General features: G+C 52.5%; 1 protein-coding gene across 5 annotated transcripts in view; it reads left to right on the forward strand.

Moving 5' to 3' along the window:
- ZNF217 (zinc finger protein 217) overlaps positions 1-16,752 on the forward strand; it is a 39,809-nt gene extending 23,057 nt beyond the window's left edge. For 4 of the 5 annotated variants that reach the window (XM_040981286.1, XM_040981287.1, XM_040981289.1 and 1 more), the window contains 5 exons: positions 3,211-4,959; positions 8,433-8,549; positions 10,310-11,857; positions 13,189-13,314; positions 14,680-16,752. In XM_040981286.1, the coding sequence (XP_040837220.1) occupies positions 3,570-4,959; positions 8,433-8,549; positions 10,310-11,857; positions 13,189-13,295 (3,162 nt within the window). In that variant the 5' untranslated portion in view covers positions 3,211-3,569 and the 3' untranslated portion in view covers positions 13,296-13,314; positions 14,680-16,752. Of the gene's footprint in view, positions 1-847; positions 4,960-8,432; positions 8,550-10,309; positions 11,858-13,188; positions 13,315-14,679 lie in introns of those variants that run through there. The other variant, XM_040981291.1, reaches the window with a different exon arrangement.
- The last annotated feature ends 2,988 nt before the right edge of the window (positions 16,753-19,740 follow it).

Here is a 19,740-nt window from a genome sequence, read left to right on the forward strand (position 1 = left end):
GCCCTCAGAACCTTACAGCAAAAGGGGCTGGAACTGAAGACGGGAGCCAGCAGCTGCAGCTGGGCGTCACACAGGAGTGGGAACCCAGGTCTTTGGCCCTCCTTGGCTGCTTCCCTGATTCACCCGCAGGAAACTGTCAGAAGCGTGTGGTTGGCAGGACTTGAACCGGTCGCTGCGTGGGCTGTGTAACGCACGGTGCCATCCCGTGTGGTAGTTTTGATGACCCTTCAGGTTTACTTCAACATCGGATCAGTTAAGACTGGCGCCCGAGGCCGAGGGTGTGCAGACTGATTCTGTGCCTTGTCTCAGTTTTGTCATGTTTGTTACCAGGTGTTCCTGAAGGGCTGGGCCCTTTCTAGGTGCTGCACAGCTGTGCATGCACTGCATCCCGTAGGTGCGAGTTCCCTTAGAAAGGGAGTGGGGCCACTGCTGGTGGGCAGGGCAGGGCATTGAGGTGTGCCCGTGACTCGGGACATGGCCGGATGCAGCCGTGACTGTAGACATGTGTCCGTGAAGCTGTCATGGAGAACAGTGTTCAGTTTTATTGGGAAGGTGGCCTTACCTGGACACGTGGAGACCCACTGGCCTCTGATACCTTGGCCCAGTCAGCAGGTCAACCACCTGCTCCTCCCTGGCCAGCTCTGGTTCTGCCCAACCAACCAGCCTCCTTCCCTCTCTCCTTCCCTCCCTCACCTCTCTTCCTCACTCTCCTGCCCTCCTCTCTCAATCTTCCTCTTTTCCTCCCTTCCTCAGATTTATTTATATTTATTTGAAAGGCAGAGTTAGATAAGGGCAGAAAAATCTTCCATCCATTGGTTTACTTCCTGAATGGCTGCAGTAGCCAGACCTGGGCCAGCCCAGGAGCTTCTTCCAGGTCAACCACAGGGGACACGGGCCTTTATGCTGCTTTCTCAGGCACATTATTAGCAGGGAGCTGGACTGGAAGTGGAACAGCTGGGATACAAAATGGAGCCAGTATTGAGAAGGTGGTGCCACAGGTGAGGCAGTGGGCTGCGCCATGGCACTGCTTCCTTAACTTCCCTCAGCCAGGGAAGTGGAGAAATAGTAGCTGCGCTAGCCTAGGTGTTTGAAAGTTTCACAGCTACAAGTTGGAACGAAACCAGTTTTCTAAGATAGGGACTAAATTATGCTGTTAGCTGGGAGAGGACTAACCATGGTATTGACACAAGTTGTATTTCTAATTCAGAGGGTAGGTGTAGATTCGTGTCATTCTGGAAAGCAAGTCTACAGAAAAATGGGGTTCCTAAAGTTCTGGAGATTGTACAGACAAGCCAGATTTCTGAGAATGGTGCAGAAACCTGACATGGAAACTTTGGCCAAATAAGAACACCATAAAAACCCCTTCTCTGTTTGCAGTTACCACTGTCATTTAAAAAATAGATTTATTTGCTTATTTGAGAGAGTTATAAAGGGAAAGAGAGATCTTCCATCTGCTGGTACACTCCCGAAGTGTATCAGCAATGGTTGGGGCTGGGCCAGGTGGAAGCTCTTCTTTAAGAGTGGCAAGTTGCCAAAGTATTTGGACCAGATTGCGTTGTTTTTCCCAGTTGTGTTAGTAGGGAGCTGGATCGGAAGTGGAGCAGTGGGGATATTGGGACCAAGGTGGTGGGTGGCTTCGTGTGCTTATGCCATGTCACTGGCCCCGTATTTTTTAAAAGGGTATTGTAATACCTTAAAAACAGGGCTTCAGACAGGTGGCAGACCTTATTCATATTGAGATTAATCTATATGATTTTGTGTAAAACTGATTGAATTGTTTCCATTTTTCACTTAGCTGTTGGCCAGTGAAAATGGTGTTGTCAGTTTGAGTGCCTGCTGTTGCTCAGTTTACAATACTGCCTGGGATATTGGCACTTGCAGACACTTCTTGACTGAGTAAATGGTTGTAGGAGCCCGGCCGATAAGTCGGCTATTCAGATACCATTTAGTATGTGGTGAGCAGAGCTGCTTGACGCTGTTCAGAGTGGATGGGTCTGTCCTTAGCACCATAGCGTTGCGAAGCTGGCAGTGGAAGGGCCTGTAGTTAAAGCAACTAGGTAGAGTAGACTCGTGGAATGCAGATGTCTGGAATGTTCTTTCTGTTAGCTCACACAGGTTGGTTACTTGCCTATATGTTTATCTTCCATTGTGATTGCAACAAAGAAAAGACTAAAATGAAGATAAAACACTCCAGCCTTCTTTTCTTTGCCCTAATCTTTGATCTGCAGCCTCGGAACAGCTCACTTAAAGATTATTCAAAATGGAAGATAACACAGGAGTAGCAGTGTTTTGGAACTCTCTAGAAGGGAAGAGTCCGCAGGCCTTGCTCCTGGAGGAAGTGCACACAGGAGCAAGTATGGTTCCTGCATGGGCTGTGGAGGGAGTGCAGTGCAGGCTTAGCTGACTTTAGATTTCAGAGTTGTTGAGATGTTGAAAAGAGCAATTTCCTGCCCGTGCTACGAAGGAGCAGTGTGTTGGTGAAAATTAGCTTCTGACCCTGGGTGTGCAGAGTGGAATCCAGCAGGCCCCACTCTAGCTGGCCCTCGCCCGTGTGAAAGGGGGTGACATTCGCTGATGAGACACTGAGCATGTTGAGGGCTTCTTCAGCGTGCACATTCTCCAGGTTGCTGTGTGTGCATGCGTGTGCTTGCTTCCTTATTCCTTGTTTGGGCTGGAGCTGAGAGGACGGAGATGTGGGGGTTGCGAACCCCAGGATGGTGGGGGTTCTCTGGGACGTCCGAGGAGTCCTGGTTTCCAGAAGGGGCAGTGTTGCTCACCTCTGGGTGTCATTGGGGTGTTGATAAGACAGTTTCAGGCTCTGGCTTCCTGAAGTGGCCTGTCATCTTGTGTGATCCTTTGGGCTGTCTGGCCTTGCGGAGGGTCTGTGTAAGATACGCGTGTGTTTTAGGGGCCGTTTCAGATTTGTTTGGCTGAATCTAATAGTTGTGTCCAAGAATTTCCAGATTGTAGATTTTGGTTTGGTAGCACACCATGTCTTCAAGTTTCTTAACTGGGTGAGAGTGTTGATTTAGTAAGTGTTGCTGACTCAGATGAAATGCTAGTGGTTTAATTAACAAATGTGTGTAACAAGACGCACGGTGTGTTGGAAGGGAAGCAGCTGAGCGGAGGGCCTCTTAACGTGGCAGGGCGGCCCTGCGTCTCCTCCAGCGGCCTTCTGGATGCGGCTGACCACTTCTATTTTCGCCCTAGGTGTTGCAGATCCCATCTCTGCATTGCTGCAATTGACTTGTTACTCAGAGGAGTCACCTGCTCCATGGAGACGACGAGAACTAGTGCTTCGTACTGATTCCTACTTGAACCCAAATCCCGGGAGTGTTCATGCCTTGTCTGCGGAGTCTCCATCGGCGAGCTTCCACAAACTCCCAAAGAGAAGTGCCAGGAGCACACACTTGCTTTTGAGCTTTTGTCCTAATCACTTGCTCCAGTTGTGCAAACCGGGGCTGCTGGAGGTGGGAGCGACAAGTCTTACAAGTGGCCTTATTCCAGTCCCAGAAGTCCCTGAGTAGCAGATTGAGATTCTCTGCACAGTCCCCAGCGCAGCAGGAAACATGCCCACACAGTCACTCCTCGTGTACATGGACGGGCCAGAAGTCATCGGCAGCTCCCTGGGCACCCAGGTGGAGATGGATGATGCCATGCTGATACGAGGGGCGGCCGCCGTTCCCTTCCGAGCCACGCAGGAGCGCAGCATCATCCAGGTGGAGGGCTGCGTGCCGCTGGACTGCATGTTCTGCAGTCAGTCCTTCAGCCACTCCGAGGACCTCAGTAAGCACGTGCTGCTGCAGCATCGGCCCACCCTCTGCGAGCCGGCTGTCCTGCGGGTGGAAGCCGAGTATCTCAGCCCTCTGGACAAGAGCCAGTTATGTGCCGAGCCCCCAAAGGACAAGAATTGCAAGGAAAACGAGGACTTGAGCTGTGAAGTGTGCGGGCAGACGTTCCGAGTGGCATTTGACGTCGAGATGCACATGAAGAAACACAAGGACTCGTTCACTTACGGGTGCAGCATGTGCGGCCGGAGGTTCAAGGAGCCATGGTTCCTCAAGAATCACATGCGGACTCACAACGGCAAGTCGGGGGGCAGGAACAAGGCGCAGCCAGGCCTGGAGAGCCCGGTGACCATCAACGAGGTGGTCCAGGCACACGTGGCTGGGACCATCTCGTCTCCTTACAAAATATGCATGGTTTGTGGCTTTGTATTTCCCAATAAAGAGAGCCTGATGGAGCACAGCAAAATGCACACCAAAGAAGCTGCTCCCAGTACCAGCAGCGCACAGAGCGCCGCCCAGCCGGAGGGCACACCAGCTCCGCGGGAGGAAGAGTTCCTGCAGCTTTTAAACTTGAGACCAAAATCGTATGCTGAGTGCGCCAAGAAGCCGGTGAAGTGCATACCTCAGCTCGACCCGTTCACCACCTACCAGGCTTGGCAGCTGGCTACCAAAGGCAAAGTCGCCGTTGCCCAAGAGGAAGTGAAGGAATCTGGCCAAGAAGGAAGTACTGACAATGATGATTCTTGCTCGGAGAAAGAAGAACTGGGAGAAATTTGGAGTGGCAGCAAGTCCGAAGGCCCTGGGAAGTCCAGAGCGAAAGCCGCCTGTGCGGGGCTCTCGCAGGAGAAGGAGAAGCCGAGGCACTCGAGTGGCGACGCGCCTCTGGGGGACGCAGACCCCAAACTGTCCGCCAACAAGGAGAAGCCCACGCACTGCGCCGAGTGCGGCAAGGCCTTCCGCACCTACCACCAGCTAGTCTTGCACTCTCGCGTGCACAAGAAGGACAGGAGAGCGGAGGCCGCGTCGCCAACCACGTCCCTGGACGGAAGGCAGCCCGGCACCTGCTCGCCAGAGCTCGCCGCCAACCTGGACGAAGGCGGAGCTGCGGACCGGGGTGAAGGCGCCTCCGAGGATGGCTCAGAGGACGGGCTTGCCGACGGGCTGCACCTGGGTGAGCTGCTCCCTGGGGCCCTGGTGGGGAGGGGCTGCAGAGCACCTGTGTGGCCTCACTGGTCTTCTAAGAATGGCTCGTGACCCGAGGCTGACGGGGGTTTGTCCCTGTCGCGAGAAGTTTGATTTTTACATTTTGCTCACAAGGGACCCAGGTGACTGTAATTTGCACAGGAGCCTATAGCATTTTCACAGCTGGGTGATTGTGCCCTCTCTTTAACAGTTTTGGTTGTCATGACTCTGGTGTTTTTGCGCGTGCCCGTGCATGCCGGCCTTCCGAGGGCGAAGCTGGGGCAGGGCACAGCACTTCCTCTGGGCGTCCAGGGCAGAGCCACGGCAGGGAGCACGGTGTGCCCGGAGTCACCTGGCACCAGGTGACCCAGACACAGCCTTGAGCTCTCGGGGCTCCCTCTGTTTCTGTTGGGGTCACTTCCCGTGCGTTCATTTCAGGTGGGTTTGGGAGGCCACTGGAGATGCTGGGAATGAGTGGGCGAGCTACTGTTAGGGGACCCATGAGGGGCAGGCCGGTGGCGGTCCTTTCCTGTCTGACAGGAACACAGGTGATGTGTCTGCAAACCCAGGAAGGTGTGGTTGACACATGGCATCGCTGACCAGGCTGTCCGCTCTGGCACGGCCTGAGCCTCGCTGAGCAGCTGCTGGGGCTGAGAGCGGAGCTGCTCCGAACCACATATTCTGTATGAGAAAAGGAGCCTGCTGCTGAACCTTAAACTCCTGAGTGTAGGGCCCAGTCAGCAGGCGCCTGAGAGCCTGGGAGAAATGCTGTCACTCAGAGAAGTGGCCCTGACCAGGTGAGGTCTCCTGGGGACTCCGTTGACTCTGACTGTGGCACTGCGAGTGCTGCACCTGTGTTTAGCCAATGCCTACATGTGCTGACGGGAAGGCAGTTGTTTTTCTTGCAGATATTCAGTGTTTTGTTTCCTGGGATACAGGAAACCTAGCTCATAGCATACGACAAACCTTCAGTTTTCAGGAGTTTAGAAAACTTAGTGACATCATGTAGTAGGCTTTAAGCACTGAGCCGAGGCAGATGATGCCATCTGCTCAGGGGCCTGGGGCATGCAGTGGCCAGTCTGTAGGTGTGGCAGGAAGTCTGGGTGTGGCTTGCAGGTCTCAAGCTGCTGCCCAGTCTGTGACCAAGTCAAGTCCATCTTCAACCCGTCTTTGACCCGATTTCCTTGTTTGTAAAATGGGTTCTTTGACTGGTCTTTAACTTGCCAGGGATCATTCCAGCAGGCCGTGGGCGAAAACCTTCTTGTTGCTTGTCAGAGTGGCAGGAGGCGGGCTGGCACACAGCTCCCTGGTCTTGTTGTAATGTGAAAGCATCTCATCACTTTAGGAGTGATGCGGCATCGTGGGGCTAGACATGTAGTTGAAAGTCAAAAGTTGCAGCAAGGTGCAAACCCAAAGCATGCTGGTCAGGGGTTGTCTCCTCTTGGGATTGGTTTCCAGAGCTTGTCACAGGGTGTCCTAGTCTGGGTTTATTTTACAGGACAACTGTCCTGGCTTTCTTTGGATTTTAAGGAAGATGGAAAAAAAAAAATGAACTTCCAAGATTCAGTGGTGCATCTTAGTAAAGGCTTTTTCCTGAAGGGGCATTTGTGTATAAGAGAACAACATTTGCGTTCTGCCCTCACTTTGTCTGAAGTCTCACTGAGGTCTGCCAGTTATAGGCTGCTTTCATACATGTATATGTGTGTGTGTGTGTGTATATATATATATATATAATTTGAAAGGCAGATTCATAGAGGGGGAGAGACAGAAAAACCTTCCATCCACAGCTGACTCCCTTAATGGCCACAATGGCTGGGACTGAGCTGCTCTGAAGGCAGGAGCCAGGAGCTTATTCTGGATCTCCTATGTGGGTATAGCGTCCCAAGGACTTGGGACTTCTGCTTTTCCAGGCCATAAGCTGAAAGCTGAGTGGGAGATGGAGCAGCTGGGACATAAACTGGCACCCATGTGGGATCCTGGCACTCTTGGTAGAGGATTAGCTTGTAGAGCCACCATGCTGGCCTTTTAAAAATGGATGAGCTGGGCCCGGCGGCGTGGCCTAGGGGCTAAAGTCCTCGCCTTGAATGTACCGGTGATCCCATATGGGAGACCGGTTCTAATCCCGGCAGCTCCACTTCCCATCCCGTCCCCCGCTTGTGGCCTGGGAAAGCAATTGAAGATGGCCCAAAGCCTTGGGACACTGCACCCGTGTGGGAGACCCGGAAGAAGTTCCTGGATCCTGGCTTCGAATCAGCATAGTATCGGCCATTGTGCTCACTTGGGGAGTGAATCATCGGACAGAAGATCTTCCTGTCTGTCTCTCCTCCTCTCTGTATATCTGACTTTCCAATAGATAAATAAATCTTTAAAAAAAAATAAAATGGATGAGCTGTGAGCTGTGTGGCGTGTGAGATGTGGAAGGATCAAGGAAGAAATCAATGAATTGGAAATAAGTTTTTCAAGACAAAATAACCTGTTTCATGATGCTGGATTTTAAAAAAATTAATTTATTTGAAGGTTAGTCTTTCATCTGCTGACTCATTGCCCAGATGGCCATAATGGCCCGTGTTGAGTCAGGTCGAAGCCAGGGTCCAGGAGTATCATGTGGTTCTCCTGGGGTGGCAGGGACCTAGGTGCTGTGTGCCCAGACATTAGCAGGAGCAGCTGGAATGTGAACAAGTTAGCTCATCTGGGATGCCGGCATTGCTGCTGACGCCAGAACGCTGAATCTGAGGGTGGGTATGTTCCTGTTGTGATGCCGGTTTTAAGACCTGCAGGAAGGACACCTTTATGGGTGGCTGACGTTGGGGGAGCCTTCCAAAGCTTCATGCGAAGTGAGCGTATCTTCTAATCCCATTTCTCTACAAAGTTCTGGCTGTGTCCTCATGTCCTCTGTGTTGTGGCTGCGGTGGACGCGCTCTCGTGGCACGCTGTGGGGTCATCCTGTTTCAGCAACTGATGTCTGGTTACAGATCGTGACTCTGCAGACTTTGTACTTCCCAAAACCTGGCTAAATTTTGACAAACTTTCCTAGGTGCTTGCCCAGTTGGTGTTTCTCTTGACCAACAGGATGTGCTTGCTGCCCTCTTGTGGTGTGTTGTTTAATCTCAGTTAAAAAGTTTCCCGACGCAGAGATTGGGGGGATTGGCAGCTTTTTGGCGTCTGTGGAAGCCGGTTAGTGCCCGTTTTCCATGTGCCCTGCCTGTGGCCGAGGGATGCTGTGAACAGGAAGAGGCCAGGTGCACCTTGCCAGCGACCTTTTCTTGGGACGAAGGTTGACAAAGGGCCTATGACCGTGCACATCCAGCTGTGGCTGGCAGCTACCGGGCTGTGCCTCGAGATGCGGACAGAATGTTCTCCCACTTTCCAGAAAGGTTCCCAGGAGGGAGGTGTAAGTCGGCATGCCTTCGTTCGTGTACTTCGGCTGTCTCCTTACATAAATATTTTTCTTTCTGCTTTAAGATAAAAATGATGACGGAGGAAAAATAAAGCATCTCACGTCCTCGAGAGAGTGTAGTTATTGTGGAAAGTTTTTCCGTTCAAATTATTACCTCAATATTCATCTCAGAACGCATACAGGTAAAGATCTTTTATTTCCCCCTGCATGTATTGGTTAAGAGGATGCTGGTGTCACAGATGTGGTGGAGGAGCTCTGCCGGGCTGGACAGAGGGGCAGCTGCCACCCCCAAGCCTTGTTCAGCTCTCTCCAAGCTGGCAGCTGGCTTGGGTTACCCCGACTCGCCTCCAGTAAACCACTCAGTTTTAGCTTATCATTTCCCGAAGATTTATCTATGTAAGAGAGAGAGACTGCTTCCATTTTCTGGTTCATTTCCCAGATGCCCGCCGTGGCTGGGCTGAGGTTTAGAGCCAGGACCCCAGTGCAGGTCTCCTGTGTGGAGGGGGGCCCAAGAGCTTGAGCCACCACTGGCTGCTTCCCAGGGCCTGCTGGCAGGGAGCCGCATCAGGACCCCATAGGCCAGGCTCGCTGGGATGTGGGCTGGCTAACCAAGTGTCTTCCCGAAGCTGTTGCTACATTTTATGGCCACATGTTTTTAGTGCTTTGATAAGTAAATTCTTAGGTAATTTATGCTTAAAATCTTTTAAAAATATTTACTTATTTTCATTAGAAAGATATACAGAGAGGAGGAGAGACAGAAAAGAAGATTTTCTGTCTGCTGATTCACCCCCCCCAAGTGTCCACAATACCCAGAGCTGAGGCAATCTGAAGCCAGGAACCAGGAGTCTCCTCTGGGACTCCCATGCAGGTGCAGGGTCCCAAGGCTCTAGGCTGTCCTTGACTGCTTTCCCAGCCACAAGCAGGGAGCTGGATGGGAAGCTTGGCTGCCAGGATTAGAACCAGCATCCATATGGGATCTCAGGCGCATGCAGGGCGAGGACTTTAGCTACTAGGCTACCGCGCTGGGCCCTGTGCTTAAATTCTTTAAGTTTAGGAGGATGCAAGGCTTTGAATTCCATCAAATTTCCAGCTGTTCAGTTGTGTTAACTGACCGGTTTATTTGGCCTTTAAATTTTTTATCTTTAATTATTTCACCCGATTTAAAGGCTGGGAGTGAGAGGGAACTTCCCAACACTGGTTCACTTCTCAGATGCCTCAGTAGTCAGGGCTGTACCCTGGCAAACCCAGGAACCAGCACTCGACCCAGGTCTCGCTTGGTGATGACAGGGACCAAAGTGCCTGAACCATTGCCCGCTCACCGTCCACAGGGTTCATTGGTAGAAATCAGGCTGGGGGCACGAGCTGGATGAAATCTGGCACTCTGGAAACTTGGATGTCCCCCTGGGTCGTGTCAGTCACATCATGGTCCATCCCTCGTTAACTTGCCATTAGTTCAGTTTGAGGCAGAGTTAGAGAGGAGCAGACAGACAGATCTTCAGTCTGTTGGTTCACGCACAAAGTGCCCCCAGCAGCTGAGGATGGGCCAGGCTGGAAGCCGAGAATTCTGTCGGGGTCTCCCACGTTTGCTGGGCGTGCAAGCCTGTGGGCTGTTCCTGCCGCCTGCCTTGGCGCGTTCGCAGGTGGAGTGCCAGTGGTCCGCCCACACTTGAGGTGGTCCTCACAGCGGGCGGTGGCTTAACGTGCCTCCTCGCAGTGCTGGCTTGTGGTCTGTTATGGAGATTCAGTAAGTTAAAAGTGTAACTGTTATTTTTTTTTTGTATTAAAGAGACATTCTCGTTCAGACACACAGTACATAGCTCCTTGACCGAGGCGCGGGCAGGAGAACCCCACGGAGCTCAGTGGGCGCAGTGAGGAAAGTGCCGAAGGTCTGTGCTGATGCTTCTCGCGAACTTCTGTAATGTAGCAACATTTCTTGTTTTAGGTGAAAAACCGTACAAATGTGAATTTTGTGACTATGCTGCAGCGCAGAAGACGTCTCTGCGGTACCACTTGGAGAGACACCACAAGGACAGACAGGACGCTGCTGCCGAGGGCAAGGGGGACGGCAAGGGCCACGAGCCCGAGCACGCGCTCGCCACCGCTGACTGTGCGCAGACCAAAAATTTGAAAAGGTTTTTTGATGGTGCCAAAGATGCCAAAGGCAGCCCACCTGCCAAGCAGCCCAAGGAGATGCCTTCTGTGTTCCCAAATGTTCTGGGCAGCTCTGTCCAGTCGCCAGCACACAGGGATACTCAGGACCTCAGTAAGCATGTAGCCGAGGACAGTACCGAGAGCGCGGACAAAGCTGCTACCCCTGCCTACTTGGACTTGCTCAAGAAGAGACCCGCAGGGGAAGTTCAGGCCAGTAGCCCTGCGTGCAAGGTGGGTGCAGGCGTGGCTCCGCCCACAGACGGCAGCGCCACCCGCCGTGCTCACGGCAACTATGGAGACAAGCTGGAGGCTGCAGGAGCTGGCAGGTGCCAGCCTGGCCCGGAGTGGCAGGAGAAGCCTTTGAACTTGTCCCTGGGGCCTCTACACAGTTGCCCTGCAATTTCTTTGAGTAAAAACTTAATCCCAAGTATCACCTGCCCGTTTTGTACCTTCAGGACCTTTTACCCTGAGGTCCTGATGATGCACCAGAGGCTGGAGCACAGATACAACCCCGACTCCCAGAAGACCTGCAGGAGTAAGGCGCTGCTCCGGAGTCGCCGGACCGGCTGCCCGCCGGCACTGCTGGGCAAAGATGTGCCTCCCTTGTCTGGCTTCCATAAACCTAAGCCCAAGCCAGCCTTCCCAGCGCAGCCCAAATCCCTGCCATTGGAGAAAGCCAAGCAGAGCCCCTTGGGGCCGGGCAAAGCCCCTCTGGCCTCAGGGACAGACTCCAGCACTTTAGCCCCGAGTAACCTGAAGTCGCACAGGCCGCTGCAGAGTGCCGGGGGCTCCGGGGCTGCCATCCCCAGGCCGCAGCAGCCCGAGATGTTTGTGAAGACCAGTGCTTGTCCCGCGCCTGAGAAGGCAAGACGAGCCGAGGTGAAACTGAAGCCTGTGGCAGCCGCTGCGCCTCAGCCCGTGCCTGGCAGCAGCGGCCTCAGCGGCTCGGGCGAGTGCGCTGCCAGGAGCGAGAGCCCGTGGGCCCCTCAGGGAAGGGACTGTTTCAGTCACCGGAGTGCAGGTGGCAGCACTGTGGAGTTAACCGAGCCGCTGCCCAAAAGACTGAAATCCAACGTGGTCACGCTTGACATTGACCTGCCTGGGCCCAACTATAAGAGAGGCTACGACGTGCCCAAGTACCACGTCGTCAGGGGCATCACGTCGCTGTTGCCACAGGAGTATGTGTGCTCATCGCCGTTAACCCCCAAACCCAGGTTCCTGGGTGCTGCCGAGCTCGAGTCTTCCAGCGTGCTGACTGTGCAGAAGTCCCATGGCAGCGCGGGTCCCCTGTACCCGTGTGCACCTGTCAGCAGCCCCGGCCCCAGCGCGGCGTTGGAAGGTACTGCATTGGGCGCTGTGTGCTAGTGGCACGTGGCACCCGAGTCCTAAGCCCAGGGGTTGCTTAGGGCACTAGTTTGTGGTCCTCCAGAAGCTAACTGTGCAAGATGCAGTCTGCGGCTCCACGGAGGGTGTGGTCTCTTCTTTCTGTGTGGGATTCATCCTGGAGAAGGTGGCCAAGCCTCTGTTGCGATCTTTTCGTTGTTGGAATTCCAGGGGCCCCACAGCGCTCTTCTCACCTCCGGCGGGCCCGTGGGGTGCTTCCACCCCTACAAGCCCAGGCCATGACGTCTGGGTCACTGTCGCTGCCCCCTCGCAGGGTGGGCAGGGTTTGACGGCTGCTCTGTGGGGGCTGCATTGGGGCCTGCTCTGCTGTGTGGAGTGTGAATGTTGGAACCACTGACTGAAGGTTCTGCCGAATGGTTTGGGGCTCGCACTCGGGCTGTGCTGCGTGTTGGGCGGACTCCATCTGTGGGAGGGTGTGCGTGGGAGCCAATCCTGTGGACTGCCGTGGGGTTCCTGCTGTGTAGGTCTGCCTTGCAGCAATGTGGTGTGGAGCAGTCACTGTACTGGGTATGTTGGGAGGTGCATCCGAGGGTCCCAGGGGACCCTGGTACCTGCCTTCATCCTTCCTCTGTGGTGACCGCTTAGGAGAGCCCCTTGCCCAGTGGTCTGTGAGAAGCTCGTGGAGAAAGCTCAGCTTTCACACACACTCCAGTGGCCCCAGCCCGCATGGCAGAGAACTGGGGGTGCTAGGGTGGAGCTGCCTGTGCTCCGTGAGCACTGGGTCTCCCTGTAACGGTCATTTGTTTGGCTCGCACAGTTTTGGTTTGTGGCACAGGGGTCAGTATGCTGCTTGGGACACCCATATTCATGGCAGAGCACCAGGGTCAGGGCCTGCTCCCAGTCCCGGCTTTCCTGCAAACACCTGTGAAGGTATCGGATGATGGCTCAAGTTGAGTGAGTCCCTGCCACTCACTGTTGGAAGCCTGGTTGGAGCTCCTGGTTCCTGGCTCTGGTCTGGCTCCACCCTGGCAGCAGTGGGCATCTGAACAGTGCACCGACGGATGGGAGCTCTGTCACTGCCTTCCAAATTGGAAAAAAAAAAAAAGTAAAGAAAGCTTAGGCTGCCAGTTTCTTTTAGCTTTTCAAGTCATTTTTGTTGAGACTTGGGAACTTGGGGGACTCAGAATTCTGTCGTAATACATGTGCTGGGTGTGCTCGGCCTGTGATGTGTGCTGTGGTCACACCTGTGCTGGGAAGCCTCAGCGTCCACTCTGAGTTGCGTGCACGGCCCGGCCTTGGCTCATGTGATCTCTTCCTTCCGATTAGGGAAGAGGCCCGTGTCCTGCCAGCAACTGTCCAGCAGCGCGCTGCAGAAGAGGAACTATGAGAACTTTGGGAATGCACATTACCGACCAAATGACAAGAAAACTTGAATTTCCATTTGGGGAGAAGGTGAGCGTGTGCTTCACTTATAGTGCACGGTCCAGCGTCACAAAATGAAACTGATTTCAATCACAGATTTCTTTTAGGGTGTTAACTTTATAAAAGCCTGAGAATTCCAGCCACTCAAATGGACACAGCCTGGCTTGGTGCTGGTTGTCAAAGGGAGTGTTCCCCGTGGAGGCCTGGCGCACCTGTCACAGCAGGAGACCGGCCCCTGCACCTGTTGTCGGCGCCATGATGCTGTGCAGTGTCACCAAAGGCTTTCACCGGGGGTCAGGGACCTGGGCTGTTGGGTGCAGCGCTGTTCAAAGCTTTTGCAGATCCCTTATCATTTGGGGAGGTTGTTTGGGACCAGGGCAGGCAGAAGGCTCATTTTGCTTGTGGCTTTGTCAGGAGGCACTATCAGAGTGGTCCCTGTGAAGTCGCCTGCATGAGGGCTCACTGGGCTGCATTTTGTCCTCAAAGGATGAGGCTGGCTGGCAGGCAAGCAAGCTTCTTGAGTTCTTTCCAAGAACTGTTTTTCCTGTAAAAACATCACCAGCAGCTCACCAGCAGCTCACCAGCAGCCGGCTGAGCACCTGCTGTCTGCCAGGGCTCAGGCATGTGGATGGATGGATGGATTCGTGTGGTCGTGGCCAGGGTTTCTCCCATGGGACACCTGTGGGACCCTAAAGGATGTTTCTGCTGGGCAGGACTCTGCCACTGCCCCTGGGGTCACAGAAGCAGTGGGAGCGAGGGGGACATGTGCAGCCACACTCCGTAGAGAGACAACTAGTGAGCCACTTAGAGTGGACAGTGACAGCCACTGGCCCTGCCCCCTCTGTCAGCTCTGGCCAGCTCCCTCTTCCCCTGGCCACCTCTTTCCAGTCCTGAGGACCTGCTCAAGGTTGTTCCTGCCAGTTCTGGGAATGGGGTGGGGAGGGGTCCCCCTCTTGTGCCTGCCATGTATGCGTGGTCTGAGGCCAAGCGCCTTTAAAGTCCCTGTGTGTCCTAGCACTGGCTGGCCCGAGACCAGGTGGGAGACACCTTTGTGCAGTGCCCGGCGCATCTGTTGCCTGGGGTTTTCTTGAGCAGAAACTAGGGCCTTCATGAACAGAAGTCTGAGTATCTCTGACCAGTTCCATTTCTTTTTCTTTTGCTGTGTATCAGTGTCAGGCTTTCTGGGCAGGAGCAACTGCCTTTGCCACTAACTTGTACATCTCGTGGGGAGTGTGGCATCTGGACTGAATTTAGCCGCCAGTCAGCTCTCGTTTGTGCACTTGGAGCTCCAGGGTGTGATCCCTTAGTTCATTGTATTTATTAGACTGTTTTTTTCTGGAATTTTCTCAGCCAGTGCATTCGTTGCATCTTACTTTTAAACCTTGCTTCCTTTAGGTCTCGATGGACGTAACTGCGTACTCCGTGAAGTTGAATTTTAGTTCATCCTTTGGGAAAGCGAATGGTGAAAGCTACTGACATAAGCTGTGACCGTACTGTACATACAACAGACAAGGAACCATGCAAGGAACACTACAGTTTTGTAAAGTTGTTCTGTTAACTTTTGTACCAAATAGCAATAAAAACGAGTTGGAACAGTTGGCTAAACACAGATGGGGACTACAGGGCTCTATTTGTCCCTGAAGAATATTTTATTTTTTTTTTAAGAGTTGACCAAATAAGTGGAGTTTTTGCATACTTGAGCGCTGCTGAAAAGAAATCCTTTGGGTTGGGAGGTGGGGTGGGGAGAGTGTATGATGCTTGCACCTCAGGTAGACTGTAAATATCTCCTTTGTAACCGCTCGTCCCGGGCCGCGTCTCCCTCTTCTCACGTCGTCGCTTTGAGCAGTTTCTGCTGTTTGCGCTCTTTCGTTTCAATGTATGTTTTTTAAAAATTCCCAGTGATTTGTGTTATGTTGAATCTTGTACAATCTTTGTTGTCTTTAACAAAAGGGTCAACAGAAGCCTCGGCTCCATGAGGTCTGCGGTGGTCGGGCTGCTCTCTGCCTGCTCCGGGGCCTCCTGGGCGCGGGTCTGGGGGCCCTGAAGGATGGCTCCCTGTCCGTAGAGCCACCCTGTGCCAGGAGCCACCGAAACTGCAGCTCCTGAAAATGAATCGTTTCTGTTAGAAAATTCAGTTTGGGGGGAAGGGGATGAGTTTGGCTACATTCGCATATGACAGTTTACCATCCACAAGTACATAATGCGAATTGCAAATATTGAGAAGGAAGCAATTTTAAAGGGAACGGCAGATTATTTTGGGAAATTTTAGGTTTGTGTGTGGCAATCTTGCTGTGTCTGGCGGGTGAGGCATTCACCTTGGACAGGCGCGTTGGTGCTGTGGCTGAGTCTCCAGGACCTGGGAGAAGCCTGGCCGTGAGACCCCGTCTCCACACGCCCCTGCCCGGGGTTTAGAGACTGCTGCCTCCGGCTGGCCGTGCCGCGTTTTAGACTTGTTCCCTCCACGTGCTGTCCGTGTGCTCACGGGGAGTGAGCCAGCCACAAGATATTTTATTAAGAAACTGTTTTGAAAAGGAAATTTGCACTGTTGGTTTCCCCTGCCCTGTGCTTCTCCGTAGAGCAAAGGGAAAAGGCCTCAAGAATCCTAGTTTTTTTTTCCTTATGCAATGTGGGGAGTCCCTCACGGAAGTTTTCACTCCCGTGTTAAAGGGAGACCTGGTTTGGTGAGTCTGCTGGCATTGCAACGAAGTGCTTTGCGTCAGGAAAATGTACACTATATACCTGTTTTCCTGTCCACAAGCTGAGCCATATGTACATAATCTAGATTTTGTTTTCATAGTTTTGCACTTTTATAGCCTATTTTTGAAAATTAACACATTTTTGCAAGATGATTGACTCAATCTACGTAATCTGATGAGTTTCAGAGAGCTTGCCGTGACCGTAAATGTAAAGCTTAAAAGAGGGGATATAAATGGAGGGCTGAAACGTAAACCTGTATTTTAAAAAAAAAAAATCACCAAATCTATTTAAAAACAAAGTACATTTGTGTTAATGCTGAAATTTCTGGGCTTTCACATATTTCTTTTCTAGCCACATTCTGAATATATAAAAATATCAATTTTTTTTCACAGCCCTTTGTAACTTCAAAAAAAAAAGTTTTTTTGTCCATCAGTATTAACTATTGGGATACTACTGGTTCTCTATGTTTTTATTTCTTTGAGACAGCAGTTCATGTAATAGAGGTACAATGCGTTGGATTTTTGTTTATGTATTTATTTCATTCCAGTTTGATTTATTTTAATTGTTGATACTTAAGTTGTCAAACAGTAGACATTACTTGTTTTATTTATGATATATTTCAGCTTAAAGTTATGTTATTATATGTGGATGTAAATAGAGATTTGGTGTTTTGCAATCTTGAGTTTGGGTCGTCTTTGTGTTTCTGGTTTCATGGTTTATAAAGACAGCTTTGGAAACTGTGGTGCCGTGGGTTAACCTGAGCCTCAGGTGCGCCACTTCCGACCCAGCTGCCTCCCTGTGGCAGCATGGGGGAGTGAGCCACAGTGGAAGTCTGTCCCTTTCTTCTCTGTAACTGTCTTACAAGTAAAAAAAAAAAAAAAAGGAAGACAACTTTAAGGCCCAGCACAATGGTTCAGTGGCTAAATCCTTGCCTTGCAAGCGCAGGGATCCTGTATGGACCAATTTGTGTTCCAGCTGCCTTCCTGTGGCCTGGGAGGGCAGTGGAGGACAACCCAAAGCCTTGGGAGACCTGGAAGAGGCTCCTGGCTCCTGGCTCCTGGCTCTGGCCGTTGGTGGTCACTTGGGGAGTGCATCAGTGAACGAAAGATCTTTCTCCTTTGTGTTTCTAATAAAAACAAATATATGTATTTTCAAGACAGATTCTTCAGCTTTTAGCACATGACTGGGATGAGTCCCCGTGCACCGGGGTCACCGCTCGCCCCTCCCCAGCGTGTCTCAGTGTTTAAACATGTCTTCATGTTTGTTGGAAGCCAAGGAAGTAATCCCACCCTCTAGCTCACTCATGTCTGCAATAACCAGGGCTGGCCAGGCAAGGCCAGGAGGCAGGACTGCCTCGGGCTCCCCAGTGAGGGTCGGGGGTCCAGCCACCTGCGCTGTCACCGGGGATGTCCCAGAGGACGACCATTAGCAGGGAGCTGGGACTGGAATCGGGTTGTTTGCATGTGGCGCTGGGTACCCTGCTGCCAGTGCCGCCTCAGCCTAGGCATTTCAAAGCAAATCCGTGATGTGACTTGCTGTCCCTAAGTCCATGATGGCCCGCAGCCAGCCTCCACCAGCCCGCCAGTTAAGCCTCGAAGTTTCGTGCAGATTTGGGGGCGAGGGGCTGTGTAGTTCCTCCTGGGACTCCAGAAGAAGCAGATGGTGGCCACCTTGCCCACCTGTCACCTGGGATGCGTGGTCGCAGGTCTGTGTAGGCCCTCCTGGCCGCCAAGGTGCTTCCTGGGCTGTGGGTGAACCTGAAGAGTGGCTTGAACATTGTGCATCCTCCCATGTTCTACAAGGAAGACCCTTTCATTGGTTGCCCTGAAACAGCTTCAGCTGGAAATGTGACAGGTGTCCCTTCCCTGCAGCCCCTTTGCTGCTTGTGAGGGTGCTCTGGGGCCCCAGCATCCCCACAGGTGACCTGTGAAGAAACTTGGCAACATTCGTTTTCAAACAATGAACCCTTGTATGTTACGAGGTTTTTTATTTGAGAGTCAGAGCCCCCTGCTCCTGTGTGCAGGTTCATTCCCCAAATGCCTATAGCTTCCCACTGGGATTCAACCCGGTATTCCATGGAGACCCTCAGCGCTGTGCTTGAGCTGGGTATCCAATCAGGGTGCTAGGATTCGGGCACCGCGGCCAGCAGCAGTCTCCGAGTGCCCACCAAGTGGGCCGTGTGCTGGCCGCTGGGAGCTGCTTCAAGTCCAGCGTGGGCTGGAGGACGTCTGGGTTCTGAGGTGGTGAGGCCAGTACCACAGCCTCGTCCAGGTCGGGAGGCTGCTCCAACAACCTTGGGTTCCTTTTATGGGAAATGATGAATGTTTTTAAAATTACTTTATTGGAAAGACAGATTCACAAAGAAGCGACAGATCCTCCATGTGTTGGTTCTTTTCCCGAATGACTACGATAAGGCTAGAGCTAGGCCAGTGGAGTCTGGCCTCCTGTGGGGTCTGCCGTCAGGTGTCGGGGCCCAAGGACTTGGGCACGGTAGCAGGGAGCAGATCCGCTTCCCCAGTGGACTTGAACCAGCACTGCAGGATGAGGCCCAGCCTGACGCTGGCTGAGGTTGGGTGCTCATTCTTACCAGCTGGGACTTGACATCCCTGGCCTATCTGAACAATTGCAGTTTAAGGATTTTGTGCACCCAAACTGCTTTAGTACTTTTCCCTATGAACTTTGTGGAGCCCCCTTGTATATGACAGGGGGCATCACGTGAGGCCCTCAGCTTTGCTGCACTTGTGTATAGCAGTGGTCTTCTGGCCGTGGTCCCTGGCTAGTAAAATCCTTCAGGGAGAAATGCAGATTGCCAGGCTTGCCCCAGACCTGCCGAACTGGGGACTCCGGGGAGCGTGGGGCAGCCTTTCCATGCCGAGACGCTGCCAAGTGCCTTGAACCACTGGCCTCTGCCTGTCCCAGGCTCCCGTGGAGGAACGCAGGGAAGGCTTCACCAAGCACTGTGCAGCATCACCACCAGGTGGCGCGAGTGTCAAGAAATGGCCCCGCTTTCTAGTCCTGTTCCGGATTTGGGTCAGATTTTTTTTTCTTTTTTTTTTTTTTTAAGGTGCACAAGAGTTTTTTGGTTTTTTTTTTTCATCTCTTATTGAAAAGTCAGATATACAGGAAGAAGGGGAGGAAGATCTTCTGTCTTTCTGTACATTCCCCAAATGGCTGCAACATCTGGATCTGAGCTGATCTGAAGCCAGGAGCCAGGAGCCTCCTCTGGGTCTCCCACATGGGTGCAGGATCCAAGGCTTTGGGCCGTCCTCGACTGCTTTCCCAGGCCACGAGCAGGGAGCTGAATGGGAAGTGGGGCCACCAGAATTAGAACTGGCACCCATATGGGATCCTGGCGCATGCAAGGTGAGGACTTTAGCCACTAGGCTATTGCACCGGGCCTGGGACAAAATTTTCAAAGATGAAACATTTGTGTTGCTTCAAATGCTACCAGAAATCTTACATTAATATGGCATAGAATATATAGCATTTTTCTTTATTTGAAACGTCAGATGTTTTAGAAGATGCATATGTTTGAAAGGCAGAGTTCCAGAGAGACCAAGATCAAACCACTGGCCACTCCAAGTGGCTGCAGAAGCCAGAAATGGGCCAGGCTGAAGCCAGGAGCCAGGAACCTCCTCTGGGTCTCCCACACGGGTGCAGGTACCCAAGCAGTTGGACCACCATCGGCTGCTTTCCCAGGCGCAGAAGGGAGTTGGATCTGAAAGGGAGCAGCTGGGACTTGAACTGGTGCCATTGGCT

This window comes from Ochotona curzoniae, unplaced genomic scaffold (assembly GCF_017591425.1).
Source record: "Ochotona curzoniae isolate NIBS_2020 unplaced genomic scaffold, NIBS_Ocur_1.0 contig_3520, whole genome shotgun sequence".
NCBI lineage: Eukaryota > Metazoa > Chordata > Mammalia > Lagomorpha > Ochotonidae > Ochotona > Ochotona curzoniae.